The following is a 16,535-nucleotide window of genomic DNA, read 5'->3' as shown; positions in this document are numbered from 1 at the left end:
CGCGCGCGCACGCACGCACGCACGCACGGGACGCACGGCGGCGGCGCGCTGGCGTCACAAGGGCGGCGGCGGCGCGCGCGCACGGGCGGCCCCGTGGCGGGCGGGGCCCGGCGCGGCGCATGCGCAGGGGGGGCGGGGGGGGGTGGAAATTTTCCGCGCGCCTGCGCCTCCAGCCCCCGGAAGCGCTGGCGGGAAGGGGCGGGGCGAGGGGCGGGGCGAGGGGCGGGGGGGCAGCAGTTCGCCTCCCCCTCCTCCATCTCAAACCGGAGCCTGCCGCCACCCCCTCGCCGCCGCTCCGCTTCCCCCTTGGCCCCGCGGCGCTGCTCGCACCCTGCGCCCTGCCTGGGTCCCTCGGCGGGACCCTAACGGCTCCTCCCTGCGCCTCCCTCTCGCCTTCCCCACCCCAACTCCGGTACCGGCGTCCCTTAAAGCCCGGTACCGGCGTCCCTTAAAGCCCGGTACCGGCCGCCCCCCGCCCCTTCCCACCCCCTCCCCCCACAGGCCAGGCCACAGCTCGTATCCAAAGTGAGTTTTATATATAATTTATCTGTACACACGAAGGACCAAAGTACCTCAGGCTTGCGCTGGGGCGGGGGGTGGGGGCCGTAAGTGGTGTACCCCAGCCCAGCCCCCTCCAGGCTCAGGCCCCTTCCCGCCCCCCTACACCCCACCCCACCCCCCCCCCAGCCCCGAAACTGCTTCAAAAGAGAAAAAAAAAGTCACTTCATGATTTTTTTTTGCATTTAAAAGGGCGCGGGGGGGGGGGGGGGATGGGAACCGCTTCTCTTCCCCCCCCCCCTCCTCCTCCCCCCTCCCCTCTTCCCGGGAGGGAGCAGGACCCCCTGAGGGGGCAGGAAGGGGGGGGGCTGGGGAGGGGGGGCTTGCAAAGATGCATTGCCTGTGGCACACCTCCCCCCGCCCCGCCCCCCCCCCAGGCAGGTGGCACTTCAGTTTGGCACGTGGAGGGGGGGCTGAGGAGACCCCCACCCAGAAACCCAGCCCTGTCCCTTCCCCTGGGCGGGGGGAGGGGTCCCCCACTTCCCTTCTTTGGCACATGGGGTTTAAGGACGGGGGGGGGGGGCTACACCTTGATCCCCAACCCACAGCAAACAACCCTGGGACAGGGCTGGGAACTGCTCCCTCGACACCACCCGGGGGGGGGGGACACCCCCTGCTGCAACACCATCCCTGGGCCGGGGGGGGTGGGGGGTGGTACCCCCTCCTCAACACACCACCTGGGGGTGGGGGGGGGCACACACCACCCCCCTGCCCCCTCCCTTGTGTCGGTTTCTCCCTTTTTCCTCATCGTTTTGGCGTTCAAGCGCACGGCGTTGGGGATCTTTGTCCTTCTCTTTTCGCCTGACCCCCAGTGCAGGGGGAGGGGAGGGGGGAAGAAGGTGGGGGGGGGAAGGGGGGCACACACTCTGGGAAACCCCCCCCCACCCCAATTCCCTCTAGCTCCCCCCAGGACCAGCGTTGAGGAAGTAGGTGGTCATCTCCCCCTTGCCCTTGACCTTCACCAGCCCCCTGCACTCCAGCACATAGCCCTTGGCCGCCAGCACCTGGTACAGGTCCGCCGTCACCTGGCGGGAGAGGGGACACAGGCGGTGAGGGAGGGGCTTGGGGGGCGAAGGGGGGGGTCCTGGGGGGAAGGGGGGAGGGTCCTGTGTCCCCCCTCCCCGGCTGACCTGGATGCGGTCGGGGACGCCGGTGCTGTCCATGCGGCTGGAGACGTTGACGGTGTTGCCCCAGATGTCGTACTGCGGCTTGCGGGCGCCGATCACCCCGGCCACCACCGGGCCCATGTTCAGCCCTGGCGGGCACACGGCGCTGGCACGCGGCACACCGGCCCCAGGGCGGCGGGCACGGAGCGCGGGGGGAGAGGGGGAACGGGGAGAGGAGGGGGAGAGGAAAGAGGGAGAAGGAGGGGGAGAGGGAAGAGAGAGGGAGAGGAAAGAGGGGGAGAAAAGAGGGGGAGAGGGGGAGGGAAGAGGGGGAGGGAGAGGGATGAGGGAGGGAGAAGGGAGGGGAGAGGGAGGGGAAGAGAGAGGGAGAAGGAAGTGGAGAGGGAGGGGAAGAGAGAGGGAGAAGGAAGTGGAGAGGGAGGGGAAGAGAGGGAGAAGGAAGTGGAGAGGGAGGGGAAGTGGAGAGGGAGAAGGAAGTGGAGAGGGAGGGGAAGTGAGAGGGAGAAGGAAGTGGAGAGGGAGGGGAAGAGAGAGGGAGAAGGAAGTGGAGAGGGAGGGGAAGAGAGAGGGAGAAGGAAGTGGAGAGGGAGGGGAAGAGAGAGGGAGAAGGAAGTGGAGAGGGAGAAGGAAGTGTGAAGCAGGAAGGAACAGAGGCACAGAGTGGGGGTGGGAGCACAGAGTGGGGGTGGGGGCACCAAGCAGGGAGGAGCAGCGGCAGGAAGGGAGGGGGTGGGGGGCCGCAGGGCCCCGCGGGGGGGCGCTGCTCACCGATCTTCATCTGGAAGTTGTTGAAGGAGTGTTCGTTGATGTACTTCATCTGCTCCATCAGCTGCATGGCGTAGTCGGCCAGCGCCGCGATGTGGCTCCGGCCCTCCCGGTCGTAGGTGGAGGCGTTGAGCCCCGAGGCCGCCATGTAGGTGCTGCCGATGGTCTTAATCTTCTCCAGCTGCCGGTACCGCTGCTCGCTGATGATCTGCGGGGGGCCCCCGGCGGGGCAGGCAGCGTCAGCACCGGCAGGGCTCCTGCACCCCCTCCCTGCACCTCACCTCCTGCACCTCACCTCCTGCACCCCATCCCTGCACCCCACCTCCTGCACCCCACCTCCTGCACCCCATCCCTGCACCCCATCTCCTGCACCCGCTCCCTGCACCCCACCTCCTGCACCCCACCTCCTGCACCCCATCTCCTGCACCCCATCCCTGCACCCCACATCCCTCCTGCACCCCATCTCCTGCACCCCACATCTCCTGCACCCCACATCTCCTGCACCCCATCCCTGCACCCCATCTCCTGCACCCCCTCCCTGTGCACCCCATCCCTGTGCACCCCACCTCCTGCACCCCCTCCCTGTGCACCCCACCTCCTGCACCCCATCCCTGTGCACCCCCTCCCTGTGCACCTCACCTCCTGCACCCCCTCCCTGTGCACCCCCTCCCTGTGCACCCCACCTCCTGCACCCCCTCCCTGCGCACCCCACCTCCTGCACCCTGCCTCCATGCATCCCCATCCCACAGCTCCAGGCTTGCTGCTCCACAGCCCCTCCAGCACCCCTTGCACCTCACCTCCATGCACCTCAGCCCACAGCACCCTCACACCCAGAGCTCCACCAGCACCCAATCCCCCCCACCCCTCACTCCATCATCCCCCCCACTCCCTCACCCACCATCTGTCCCCTCACACCTCACCCCCTTATCCCTGCCATCCCCTCACTCCCCATCCCCACACCCTTCACCCCTGTCCCTGCCATCCACTCCCCTCCATCCCCTCACCCCCATCGCCTTACTCCCCACCCCCTCACCCCACATCCCCATCCCTGCCAGCCCCCACCCCCTCACCCCCCATCCCCTCACCCCCCATCCCCTCACCCTCCATCCCCTCACCCCACCTTCCCTTCACCCTCCACCCCTTTTACTCCCCATCCCCCTCCCCCCTCATCCATCCCCCCTCTTCCCCCTCCCCCCTGCCGCCGCCCCGGTGTGGGGGGAGGTCACCTCGTCGAAGTCGGCGATGATCTCGTTGAGCAGCCTGAGGCACTCCACGCCCTCGTTGTTGGCCTCCAGCTCGACGTAGAACTCGGAGAAGTTGCTGATGGAGGCGAACATCACCGCCACGCACTCGCAGGACTGGTAGTAGAGCTCATCGTTGCGGCGCTCCCGCGCCAGGAAGTGCGCGGCCACGTCCTTGGGCAGGATGTTGTGCAGCAGCCGCCGGTTGTAGGCCTGCAGCTCCTCCATCTCCTCCTTCTCCCCCGTCGCCTGCGGTGCCAACACGCAGCCTGGCACCACCCCCCCCCGCCGCCCCCCGGAGCGCAGAGCCGGGCGGCAGGGGCGGCTCTGAGAGCCGGGACGGCAGCCCCCCGACGGACACCCGCGGGGCCGGGCGGCAGGGGCAGCTCTGAGAGCCGGGACGGCAGCCCCCCGACGGACACCCGCGGGGCCGGGCGGCAGGGGCGGCTCTGAGAGCCGGGACGGCAGCCCCCCGACGGACACCCGCGGGGCCGGGCGGCAGGGGCGGCTCTGAGAGCCGGGACGGCAGCCCCCCGACGGACACCCGCGGAGCCAGGGTGCAGAGCCGGGCATCAGGGGCGGCTCTGAGAGCCGGGACGGCAGCCCCGCGATGGACACCCGCGGGGCCGGGCAGCAGGGGTGGCTCTGAGAGCCGGGATGGCAGCCCCCGGACGGACACCCGCGGGGCCGGGCGGCAGGGGCAGCTCTGAGAGCCGGGACGGCAGCCCCCCGACGGACACCCCCGGGGCCAGGGTGCACAGCGAGGGGGCAATGATGGCTCAAGAGCCAGGCTGGCACCCTCACACCCATGCCCGGTGCCAGGGTGCACAGCCAGGGGGCAATGATGGCTCAAGGGCCGGGCTGGCACCGCCACATCCACACCTCCCTCCCCGGTGCCAGGCTGTGGAGCGAGGGCTCGATGCCGAGAGCCAGGCTGGGACCCCCCCCCCCCCCAGTGCCAGGGTGCCCAGCGAGTGCCCAGCCCGGGGGTACCTGCAGCTTCCAGAGGAAGTCGAGGCGGGCAGTGGACTCCACCTGCTGCGCGTGGAGGTACAGCGCCAGGGCGAAGACTGCCAGCACCACCGGGGTCACCACCCGCAGGGGCACCTTGCCCTCCGCCACGCTGCGGGCACCGGGCAGCGGCTCAGGCCCTGCCTGCCGCGGGGACCCCACACCTGCCGCGGACCCCAGACCCGAACCTGACCCCACACCCGCCCCGGACCCCAGACCCGAACCTGACCCCACACCCGCCCCGGACCCCACACCCGCCCCGGACCCCACACCCGCCCCGGACCCCAGACCCACCCGGGACCCCAGACCCACACCGGACCCCAGACCCACACCGGACCCCAGACCCACACTGGACCCCAGACCCGCACCTGACCCCAGACCCACCCTGGACCCCAGACCCACCCTGGACCCCAGACCCGCACCTGACCCCAGACCCACACCCCGACCCCAAACTTGCACCAGACCCCAGCCCTGCACCCACCCAAGGAAGCCCCCAAGCTGCACCCCCACTCCAGGGCCCCCAGACCTGTGCCCAACCCAATAAAATCCACTCCACCCCCACCCCTGGGACTCCAAAGCTGCAGATCTGCCCCCACCCAGGGGACCCCCCTGCTGCTGCTCCCCTCCCCCACTACTCCCACTCCCCACCGGTCCCAGCTCCTCTCTCACCATTCGCCCTGGGTGGCATTGAAGGACCTGGGAGGGGAGGAGAGCAGAGCTGGGGGTTAGCAGGGTGGGGAGAGCCGGGGCTGGGGAAGGGGGAGGGTCGCGGGGGGGGGGGGTCACCAGGCACTCACAGGGCATTGGCCACCACCAGCAGGTCAGCGTTGTCGAAGAGGGCAGCCTGGGGCCCCTCCACCAGCAGCAGGTAGGTGGCCTCGATGGCCACCATGAGCAGCAGCTTGCCGATGCTGCTGATGTGCAGGAAGACCGAGCAGGCCAGCAGGCTCAGCACCACGCTGTAGCTGAAGTACTGCAGGGCACACCCCCGGGCATGCACCAGCGCCTGAGGGCACCCCCTGCCCTGCACCCCGCACCCACGGGCGCCTGGCACCCCCGGGGATGCCCCCAGCCAGCACTCAGCACCCTCAGGGGCTCTATGGCAGCAGCCGTGGAGGAGCTCACACCCCGCAGGGACCTCTGCCAGCAGCCTGAGTTCTTGGGGGGCTGTGTCCCTGTGCCCTCAGGGACCCCTTGCCAGCACCCCTGGGTCACTGTGCCTGTAGGGACCCTGTGCCCTTAGGGACCCCTTGCCAGCACCCCTGGGTCACTATGCCCTCAGGGACCCCTTGCCAGCACCCCTGGGTCACTATGCCCTCAGGGACCCCTTGCCAGCACCCCTGGGTCACTGTGCCTGTAGGGACCCTGTGCCCTCAGGGACCCCTTGCCAGCACCCCTGGGTCACTGTGCCCTCAGGGACCCCTTGCCAGCACCCCTGGGTCACTGTGCCCGTAGGGACTCTGTGCCCATGCAGGACTCTGCACCCACAGGGACCTCTACCAGCACCCTACCTCTGTGGGCACCCTGCTCCAGCACCCTAGGGGGCACTGCACCCACAGGAGCCCCCAGCCAGCATCCTGCATCGTGGGGGGCTCTGTGCCAGCACCCAAGGAGGACCCTGCAGCAGTTCCCAGGCTGGCACCCGCCCGGGTCCCCACCCCGCTGCCCTGGCAGCCGCAGCAGCCTCGCTCCCGTGCCTGCCCCACGGCCACTCACCTCGGGGAAGTCACAGGCCAGGCTGGCACCGTGGCAGGAGCCCGAGGGGGTGCCCAGGGAGATGTTGAGTGCCTGCAGCTGGCAGGGCCCCACGGCCTCGGGGGTGATGTTGAGCTCTCGGGCGGCGCAGTCCCGCAGGGCCACTCGGCTGCAGGAGAACTGCCGGGGGGGGGGGGGGGGGGGGGGGGGGACACACAGGACGTGAGAGGGGTGAGCAGGTGCTCCACAGCTGCCCCCCACAGCCCCCCACAGCCCCCCCAACCCCTACCATGTTGATGAAGGCAGCGATGAAGACGAGGAGGATGGAGAAGACTCCGATGATGGTGCTGTGGGCTCGGGACTGGACGATCTTCCGGGACAGCTGCTGCAGGGCAGCAGGGAAGAGCTGGGGGGAGGGGGAGGGGGAAGAGGACCCCATCAGGCACGGCTGAGACCCCCACAGATACACCCCCACCCCCTCAGCCCTGCACTCACAGTGATGCAGGAGTAGACAGCACAGACGAAGAGGATGGCGGCGAGGAGGAGGAAGATGCTGACGTAGACGCCGAGCATCAGCGAGGAGCTGAGGAGAGAGGCGGCCATGGGCAGCAGGCAGGGGGGGCGCATGGGGGGGCAGGGGTCTGGGGGGGGTGCTGGGACACTCACTGGGGGAACACCACGATCTGGAGGCAGCAGATGAAGCAGAAGACAAGGAGGGTGCAGGCCACGTAGCCACCAAAGCGGTCGTCCACCTTCTTGGAGTACTGGGAGGAAGAGGAGGAGGAGGAGGAGGAGGGAGGTGAGCTGGGGTGGGAGGAGAGGACCCCGGGGGGTGAGATGGAAAGGGTGGAGGGGGTGAGGGTGGAGGGGGTGAGGATGGAGGGGATGAGGATGGAGGGGATGAGGGTGGAGGGGGTGAGGGTGGAGGGGGTGAGGGTGGAGGGGGTGAGGGTGGAGGGGGTGAGGATGGAGGGGGTGAGGATGGAGGGGGTGAGGGTGGAGGGGACGAGGATGGAGGGGGTGAGGGTGGAGGGGGTGAGGGTGGAGGGGACCATGGAGCCAGCTGGATGGAGAGGACCCCACAGCAGTGACCCAAAGCTGGCCCAGAGAGGGTGGGGAGGGTACCACAAACCCAGGACAGAGACGACCCCAGGGGCTGGGGGGGTGAGATGAGAAGGGTCAGAGACATGGCTGGGGTCAGGCCAGAGGGGGGCACAGGGCTGGGCCAGAGGGGCTGGGCCACCTTCTTCTCCAGCTCGGGGGTCTGGAAGGTGAGGAGGAACTTCTTGACGTGGTCCTTGCGGAGCTGGTCGATGCTGCGGGCGTCGATGGCGCGGCTCAGGAACTCATCCACCTCGTCCTCGGGGTTCAGCGCCTCCTGGGCACCACGGCTGGGGGCAGAGGGGAGTCAGAGCCCCCCCCCAGCACCTGGCACTGCCCCAGGGAAGGCACTGACCGAGCACCACCCCCCCAGGGTGCCCCAGCGTGGGGACACTTACTTGTCCTTGCTGGAGTCATCGATGCCCTGAGGAGAGAGAAGGCAGATGGCAGCCTCAGGGGGCGGTGGCATGGGGGGGATGGGGAGGGGGCCACCCACAGAGATGGCAAGGAAATAGGGCAACCCCCAGCATCACCAAGCATGGGGGACAGAGTCCCAAGGGGAACAAGGAGAGGGGGATGCCCAAGGGCTGCCGGTGGCAGGGGGGATGCCCAGGAGCTCCCCCAGGGCGCAGGCTGCAGCGGGCAGCAGGAAGCAGGCGCCGGCTGCGGGCAGGGAATGCCAGGCAGGGGAAGGCAGGAAGCAGATGATTAGCAGCTCAGGGGGTGGGGGGGCTCCCCAGGAGGGCCCCCCCAGAGGCCACACTCACCATCTGCCGGAAGGCCTTGGAGTCCTTGGTGCGGGAGAAGGAGCGCTCGGGCACCCAGCGCGGCACCAGCCCCTCCGTCGAGTTGGCACGAGCCCGCTGCAGCTTGGCCAGGATGGCTTTCTCCTCCTTCTGCAGGGGCAGGTGCCCACCACAGGCTCACCAGGGTGCCCTCTTGGCATTGCCAGCTCCCTCCACCCCCTGCCAGGTGCCCCCCACCCCCTGCCAGGTGCCCCCCACCCCCTGCCAAGTGGCCCTTAGCCCCTGCCAAGTGGCCCCCAACCCCTGCCAAGTGCCCCCTACCCCCTGCCAAACATCCCACACCCCCTGCCAAGTGGCCCTTAGCCCCTGCCAAGTGCCCCCTACCCCCTGCCAAGTGCCCCCCACCCCCTGCCAAGTGGCCCCCAACCCCTGCCAAGTGCCCCCCACCCCCTGCCAAGTGCCCCCCACCCCCTGCCAAGTGGCCCTTAGCCCCTGCCAAGTGCCCCCCACCCCCTGCCAAGTGGCCCTTAGCCCCTGCCAAGTGCCCCCCACCCCCTGCCAAGTGCCCCCCCCCCAACTGACTCGCTTCTGGCTGCAGCCCACGATGAGGAAGGTCTCAATGTTGTGCTCCTTGAGGTAGGCATTGCGCTCGCCCCCGTGCCCAGGCTCCACCTCGTAGTCCCCATTCAGGTACTGCAGCGTGGCCCAGGTGATGTGGATGCGCCTGGGGTGGGGGCACAAAGGGCACTGAGCAACCCCCTGCACCCCCCCACCCCCCCCCCCAGCCACCCTGGGTCATAGAATCCTAGGATGGGTTTGGGTTGGAAGGGACCTCAAAGGTCACCCAGTGCCAACCCCCTGCCACGGGCAGGGACACCTCCCACCAGCCCAGGCTGCTCAAGGCCTCATCCAGCCTGGCACTGAGCACCTCCACTGAGCACCTGGCAGCCTGTGCCCAGTTTGTGCCTTCTGATGCTCTCCAGCTCAGGGTCTGTGTCCTTCCCCCCCCCCCCAGCTGGTTGGGTTGGAAGAGACCTCCAGGAGCGTCCAGCCCAACCCCAACCCAGCACCACCATGCCCACCAAGCCCTGCCTCCAAGTGCCATGGCCACAGGGTTCTGGGGGCACCTCCAGGGGCACAGCAACTCCACCACCTCCCTGGGCACCCTGTGCCAACCCCCTGCAGGCCACAAACTCCTCATTACCCAACCCTGGCAAGGGGAGGGGGGGGCACAACCTTGAGGCCATTCCTCTCACCCTGATCCTAGGGAGGAAGCAACCAAAGCCCCCAGGCCTGGCACCAACTTCCTCTAACCTGGAGGTGCCCAACCCTCCTGGTGCCCCCCTTAACACCCACACCCCTCCCCCCCGCCCCCCTTTGCCCAGCCTCACCCAGCTTTGCCCCCTGCCTCCATGTGGTTGGCCAAGGTGACGTCGTTGGACCAGACGTCGAACTGCCACTTGCGCAGCCCCAGGACGCCGCAGTGCACGCGGCCGCTGTGGATGCCCACGCGCATGTTGACGTTCACCCCGGTCACCTCCCGCACCAGCCTGCAGGGGGCACCACCTCAGACCCTGCCCGTCGTGGGGGCACCCACGCGCATGTTGACGTTCACCCCGGTCACCTCCCGCACCAGCCTGCAGGGGGCACCACCTCAGACCCTGCCCGTCGTGCGGGCACCCACGCGCATGTTGACGTTCACCCCGGTCACCTCCCGCACCAGCCTGCAGGGGGCACCACCTCAGACCCTGCCCGTCGTGCGGGCACCCACGCGCATGCTGGCGTTCACCCCGGGCACCTCCCGCACCAGCCTGCAGGGGGCACCACCTCAGACCCTGCCCGTCGTGCGGGCACCCACGCGCATGCTGGCGTTCACCCCGGGCACCTCCCGCACCAGCCTGCAGGGGGCACCGCTTCGGACCCTGCCCGTCCTGCACCCATGAGCAGAGGTGGCACCGAGGGGCACAGACACTCGGGGCTGTGTGGTGGCAGCAGGGCTGTGCCAGGGCTGTGCCAGGGCTGTGTGGTGGCAGCAGGGCTGTGCCAGCACCAGAGGTGGGCACAGCCACTCAGGGCTGCATGGTGGCAGAAGGGCTGTGCCAGCACCAGGGATGGGCACAGCCGCCCAGGGCTGCGTGGTGGCAGCAGGGCTGTGCCAGGGTTGTGTGGTGGCAGCAGGGCTGTGCCAGCACCAGGGATGGGCACAGCTGCCCAGGGCTGTGTGGTGGCAGCAGGGCCGTGCCAGCACCAGGGATGGGCACAGCCGCCCAGGGCTGCGTGGTGGCAGCAGGGCTGTGCCAGGGTTGTGTGGTGGCAGCAGGGCTGTGCCAGCACCAGGGGTGGGCACAGCCGCCCAGGGCTGCGTGGTGGCGGCAGGGCTGTGCCAGGGCTGCGTGGTGGCAGCAGGGCTGTGCCAGCACCAGGGGTGGGCACAGCCACTCGGGGCTGCATGGTGGCAGCAGGGCTGTGCCAGCACCAGGGGTGGGCACAGCCGCCCAGGGCTGCGTGGTGGCGGCAGGGCCGTGCCAGGGCTGCGTGGTGGCGGCAGGGCCGTGCCCACCCCGTGCCCAGCCGTGCCCCCTTGCCGTGCCCACTCACGAGATGGCCTCGATCATGTCCACTCCCATCTCCACGCAGCAGTGAGCGTGGTCCCCGCGCGCCTCGGGCAGCCCCGAGACGCAGTAGTAGCAATCCCCCAGGATCTTGATCCGCAGGCAGTGATTCTCCTGGGGGGCGGCAGCCAGGTCAGGGGGGGGGGGGGGGGGGGAGGGGGCTCTGGGACCCCAGCAACCTTCCCCCCAGCCCCCCACTCACTGCTGCCAGCTTGTCGAAGCGAGCGAAGAGCTCGTTGAGAGTCATCACCAGCTCCTGGGCCGTGCACTGCGAGGCCAAGCTGGTGAAGCCCTCGATGTCGGCGAAGAGGATGCTGCCGGGAGGAAGAGTGCGGGTGGGGAGGGCTGTGGGGGGCTGGGGAGGGCGGGGGGGGGGGCTGGGGAGGGCGGGGGGGGCTGTGGGAGGATGGGGAGGGATGGGGAGGGATGGGGAGGGATGGGGAGGGCTGGGGAGGGCTGGGGAGAGCCGGGAAGGGCTGGGGAGGGATCAGGAAGGCTGGGGAGAGCCGGGGAGGGCTACGGAACACGAGTGGGCTGGGGAGGGTCACAGAGGGCTGGGAAGGGCTGGGGTGGGCCCACAGTGTCCCCCCCCCATACATACAGACCCCAGCCCCCCCCCTACCTGACGTTGTCGTGCTTCTGGATGTAGATCTTGTGGAACATCATATCCTCCTTCTTGGTGTTGATGTCCTCCTTCATCTCCATGGCCACGTGCTGGGGCAGCACCGACAGCAGCAGCCGCTCCTGACCCCCCCCGAACCCACCCTCAGTGGGGGGGGGCAGGGTGATGAGGGACCCCCACCCCCAACAGCAGCGGCACAGCTTGATCCTGGGACCCCCAGAACCTCCAGGACTCCCAGAACCTCCAGGACCCCCACACCCTCCAAGACCCCCAGAATCTCCAGGTCCTCCAAGACCCCCAGAACCCCCAGGATCCCCACAACCTCCAGGACCCCCAGGTCCTCCAAGACCCCCAGAACCTCCAGGATCCCCACAACCTCCAGGACCCCCAGGTCCTCTAAGACCCCCAGCACCCCCAGCACCCCCAGCACCCCATCCCACCTGCTGCCTGTTCTCCCGCTGGAGGTGCAGCCGAGCCTGGATGTAGCCCCTGGTCTCCTGGAAGGCCTGGCGCTGAGACACCTCGGCCGGGTAGTGGGTGCAGACCCCCACCACGTTGGTGCAGAGGAAGATCAGGGCATTGGCACTGAGCTGCCAGGGAAAAGGTGGGCTCAGCATGGCCACCCGGGGGACTCCCCCTCACCCCCCCTCAGCGAGACCCAGCCGGCCAGCTCTGCCACCTCGCCCTGCACCCCAAAAGGCCCTGGCTGAGGGGTGGGGAGGGAGCAAGGGGAGGATGTGGAGGGGCACAGGGCACGGGCAGCCGTGGCAGGGGGATGTGGGGCGTAGGAAGCCAAGGCAGGGGGATGAGGGGCATGGGGGCACGGGCAGCCATGGCAGGGGGACAGAGGGGCAGGGAGGATGCAGAGACTTGGGCACACAGGGCACCACCACGAGGGCACATCGGGCACCAGAGCAAAGGGCTGCAGGGACCTGAGGAGCCAGGGCAGGGAGGGCAAAGGGGAGCTGGGGACGCCGGACCAGGGCAGGGTGGATGTGGGGACCCAGCGCAGGGTGGAACCTGGGGATGTAGGGAACCAGGACGGGGGGCACCGGGCAGGGGGCATAGGAGGATGCAGGGACCTGGGGCAGGGGGAGACGCGGGCCCCGGGGGTGGGGGACACACACACACACAATGCCAGGCCCCGCAGGCCCTCGGGAAGTGGAGGAGGGGCCGGGAAGCGGCGCTGGCTGCAGCGGGAGTGCTGCGGTTTCCCCCATCCGTGTCCCTGTCCCCCGGGACCGGGGCCAGGGCTATTTATAGCACTCAGCGAGCTGGGAACGGAGCTCTCCTGGCCACCCCCTGCCCCACCGCATCCCCCCGGCCCCGCCGCTCCCACCCTGCAGGGGTTAACCCCACTCGGGGTGGGGGCAAGAGGGGAGGCTTCCCCTCCTGTGGCATCCCCCTCCCGCCCAGAGCCATGCTGGCCTCAGAGCCTCCCCCACCCCTGGCATCGTGTTGCTTGCCCTGTGCCCCGTGGGGGCAGCACGTGGCTGTGGCTGTGGCAGTGCCAGGCAGGGCGAGGGTGACAGTGGCCCGAAGCAAGGAGGGGGAGCGCAGCAAGGTGCCAACTGGGGCTGCAAACATGAGGCCTCTGGGGGCAAGGGGACCCCTCCCGCACCCCCCCTGCGCATGCAGCACCCCACGGGGAGTGTCTGCCACCTCGGGGTGGGGGGAGGGCAGGGGACACTGCCACGGTCCCAGCTCCTTTGGGTGGCAGCCACCCCCCCTGCCCTAGTGCCCTGGCCCTGCATTCCCCCTCGGGGGCTTCCGCCGGTCCCACAACAGAGGCTTTGTGGGTGCCCCCCCCCCGACCCCAGCGCAGCCCACAATGGCGGGTCTGTGCTCAGCCCCATCGGGATCAGGGACCCTCCTCCCCACCCCCCCTCCTCAGAGCTGTGGCAGTGGAGCAACCCCAAGCCACGCCGCAGGCAGCACCCGTGGGACCCCCTCCTCCCCTTCCCCCCCTACCCTTCCACCCATGGGCACCGAGGGGGCCCCTCCCACATCCAGAATTTTCCACGTGCAGAGAACACCAAGTGCAGGGCAAAGCCCAAGGTGGGCACGGGGAGAGCCACCAGCGGGGACGAGCAGAGCGCCCCCCCCCGGGCTGAGTGTCCGCCCGCGCCCCCCCGCGCCCCCTTCCCCTTTCTCCCTACCTGCTTCCAGAGGAAGGGGTCGCCGGCGTTGCGGTGCCAGGCGATGGCGAGGTGCAGGCTGGAGAGCAGGACCCCGGCCAGCACGGCTGCCCTCATCCGCACGGGCAGCAGGGTGTAGGTGATGTAGATGAAGAAGATGCTCCACCAGACGCCCTCGCCCGCGCTGCGGGGCGCCACGGCCACCGTGCCCAGCGCCTGCACCCCGGCCAGCAGCCCCAGCACCACGTAGCTCACCACCCACATGTAGTCCTGGGGGAAGGCGCTGCGGCTGCACAGCAACATCAGGAGCAGGAAGAGGGCAGTGGCGCAGGCCAGGGCGGCAGCGGCCGGCACATGAGGGGAGCCGGGCAGGCAGTGGAAGAGGAGCATCACTCCGCAAACCAGCACCAGCACCCCCATCAGCACCGTCAGGCTGCTCTGGTTCATCTGGAAGAAGTAGCGCTGGTAGAGCCTCTCCAGCTTGGCCGACTGGAAGCGTTTGGAGCGGAACACCTGCAGCAGGCGCCGCCAGCACTCGCCGGCCGCCGGCCGCCGCCGCCGCCCCCCGCGGTCCCCACTCCCCTTCGGTGCTTTGGCTTCGCCGTCCTCCAAGCCCAGATCCACCGACTTGAGGCCCAGGTCGCCCGCGGGCCCCTTCTTGCCGTAGTGGTCCTCCTGCCAGGTGCAGTGCAGCCCCCGGGGGGGGCCCGAGCCCCTCTCCATCTCAGGGTCCTGCAGGCAGCTCATGTAGCGAGGGCCGCAGAGGGCAGCGCGGGGCCGGGCACCCTTCTTGCCATTGCGCTCCCCCCATGCCGTCTTCCGCTCGTCCACCTTGGGCACCAGGATGCCGCTGAACCACGACATGCTGCGGGCACCACCGGGAGGGGGTCAGCACCTGGTCGCCCACTGCAACGCCCCAAGAGGGATCCCGGTGCCCACGGGGGTGCCAGGCAGTCCGTGTGCCACCCATGGGGACGGGCAGCCGAGGGCCCTGATGTGCCACCCGAGGGGATGCATCCCCTCAGCCCCAGCTCTGCCCCCCCAGCCCCACGGTCCCTGCAGGAACGGCTGGTGCTGGGTGCCCGGTTCCAGTGCCCCGGTGCCCGGTGCTTGGCCTTGCCAAGGCCTCTCCAAGCTCGTCCTCCCTGGCACAACGACTTGCGGCAAAGCTGGAACTGTCCCGGGCGTCCCGGCCCTGTTTGTCTTGAACGGCGGCCAACGGGCTGCACCGGGCATGGCGGCCCCGGGCTACCGGGGACCAGCCGGGACGTGGCAGCAGGTTCCAGCCCCGGCCGAGCGGCGGTAGCGAACGGCCACCGAGAAAGGGCCGGCCCCGATGGCGGTCGCCGCCCGCTCCGGGCACGGTTCGCGGCGAGCTCCGCTGAACCCGGCCCGTTCACCCCGGACCCACCAGCGCCCTCCTGCCGCGGCCCCGGGCAGCCCTGCCACCTCGGACACCGGGCAGCACCCCCCGGGGCTGTCCCGCTCCTGCCGTCCCGCGGCCCAGCCCGGTGTCCCCTCCCCTGACTCCCCGATCCCCACTCAGCGCCGCGGTCCCGGTCTCGGTCGCGGTCCCGGTCCCGGTCTCGGTCCCCGTCACCGCCGCGGCCACCCCTCCCCCTCTGCCGCCGCCGCCACCGCCGTCGCCGCGCCCGGTGCGCCCGGGTCGGCCCCGCTCACCTCCGCCTCCGGCGCCGCCGCCCGCGGGGCCCCGCGCCCCGGTACGGCCCCGCTGCCGCCGCCCGCTCCTACACGGGGGCCGCGCTGCACTCCCGCCGCCCCATCGCGCGCTTAGGCCGGGTCCCCGGTGGCGGCCCCGGCCCCGGTCACCGGTCCCGGCCGCAGCCCCGGCCCGCCCCGGCCGGTGCCCGCCCCCCCTCCCCCCCCCCCCCGCCCGGATCCGCTCCCGGGCGCTCCCGGCCGGCGGCCTTAAAGGCACAGCGGCGGCGGCCCGGTACGGCCCGGTACGGCCTCCGGAGCGGCCCGGTGCGGCGGGGGAGGCGCGGGCGGTACGTGGGGGTGGCGGGAACGCGCACGGGCGGACCGGCACCCCCGGGGCTGCGCGCACACAGGCACGGCCGCGCTGCACCGACATGGCGGGGACGGCAGGGACACACAACACCCCCCCCCGGGAGCCCTCCCGTCTGCACACGCCCCCCCCACCCCCCGAGGGTGTCTCTTGCACACACCCCTCCCCTTAGTCCCCCCCAGTCCCCCCAGTGCATACCCACGCCCCCTCCCCAGCATTGCGCAGGTGGGTGCAGGACCCCCTCCCCCACTGGGGTCCCCAGTCCCCCCTCCCCATGTCCGTCCCCTACATCTGTGCGTGGGTCAGACCCTGCCCGCCCCCCTCCCCCCCGCCCGTGACCGTTCCACACCCCCCCCCCCCCGCAACGGCGGTGCCGGGCCCCGCGGCCCCCCCCCCCCCCGCGCACGCTGGGCTCCGGGGAGCGCTGATTAATCATTAATTAGCCGCTGCCGCCGGGGCCGTGTCCCCGCGGCCTCACGCGGAAGTCCCTCCGCGGGGCGGGGGGGCACCGGAGCCCGGCGAGAGGGAGTGGGCCGGGGGCGCCTCAGGGGGCACCTGTGGGCGGGGGGGGTGTCCCAGCGTACCCTCACCAGGCACCGCCGCCCACCGGCCGGCTGGCACTGGGGAGCTGCCCCCGACTCGCCCTGCCCCCGGTTGGATCCTGCCCTGGCTGGGGACACCGGGGGGGGTTCCGGTCCTGATCCGACTGTGGATCCAGGGATCCTGGGCCCTGCTGGGGGTCCCTGGGAAGGGTCCTGATCCCACTGGGATGGGTCCTGACTTTGGTAGCCGCCTCTGGCAGAGCTCCTGACCCTGCTGGGGATCCCTGGGATGGATCCTGACCCTGCTGGGGATCCCTGGGATGGATCCTGACCCTGCTGGGGATCCCT

The 16,535-nt window shown here is 70.4% G+C and overlaps 1 protein-coding gene across 1 annotated transcript; it reads right to left on the bottom strand.

The window, feature by feature from the left end:
- Nucleotides 1-1,454: 1,454 nt before the first annotated feature.
- On the bottom strand, nucleotides 1,455-15,445 carry ADCY6 (adenylate cyclase 6). Its single transcript, XM_054177469.1, has 22 exons — nucleotides 15,297-15,445; nucleotides 13,638-14,481; nucleotides 11,919-12,068; nucleotides 11,479-11,600; nucleotides 11,059-11,170; nucleotides 10,843-10,970; nucleotides 9,636-9,794; nucleotides 8,827-8,968; nucleotides 8,266-8,394; nucleotides 7,897-7,922; nucleotides 7,641-7,788; nucleotides 7,064-7,161; nucleotides 6,893-6,980; nucleotides 6,687-6,803; nucleotides 6,419-6,577; nucleotides 5,500-5,675; nucleotides 5,372-5,398; nucleotides 4,685-4,814; nucleotides 3,677-3,940; nucleotides 2,454-2,658; nucleotides 1,689-1,813; nucleotides 1,455-1,583 (listed from the first exon to the last, which is right to left on the bottom strand). Exons 2-22 carry the CDS (start codon nucleotides 14,478-14,480, stop codon nucleotides 1,455-1,457), a joined length of 3,477 nt encoding a protein of 1,158 aa, XP_054033444.1. The 5' UTR covers nucleotide 14,481; nucleotides 15,297-15,445.
- Between the last annotated feature and the right edge of the window lie 1,090 nt (nucleotides 15,446-16,535).

This window comes from Dryobates pubescens, chromosome 40 (genome assembly GCF_014839835.1).
Source record: "Dryobates pubescens isolate bDryPub1 chromosome 40, bDryPub1.pri, whole genome shotgun sequence".
In the NCBI taxonomy this organism is placed as follows: Eukaryota; Metazoa; Chordata; class Aves; order Piciformes; family Picidae; genus Dryobates; species Dryobates pubescens.
This window is presented reverse-complemented; position numbering and strand designations above follow the sequence as displayed.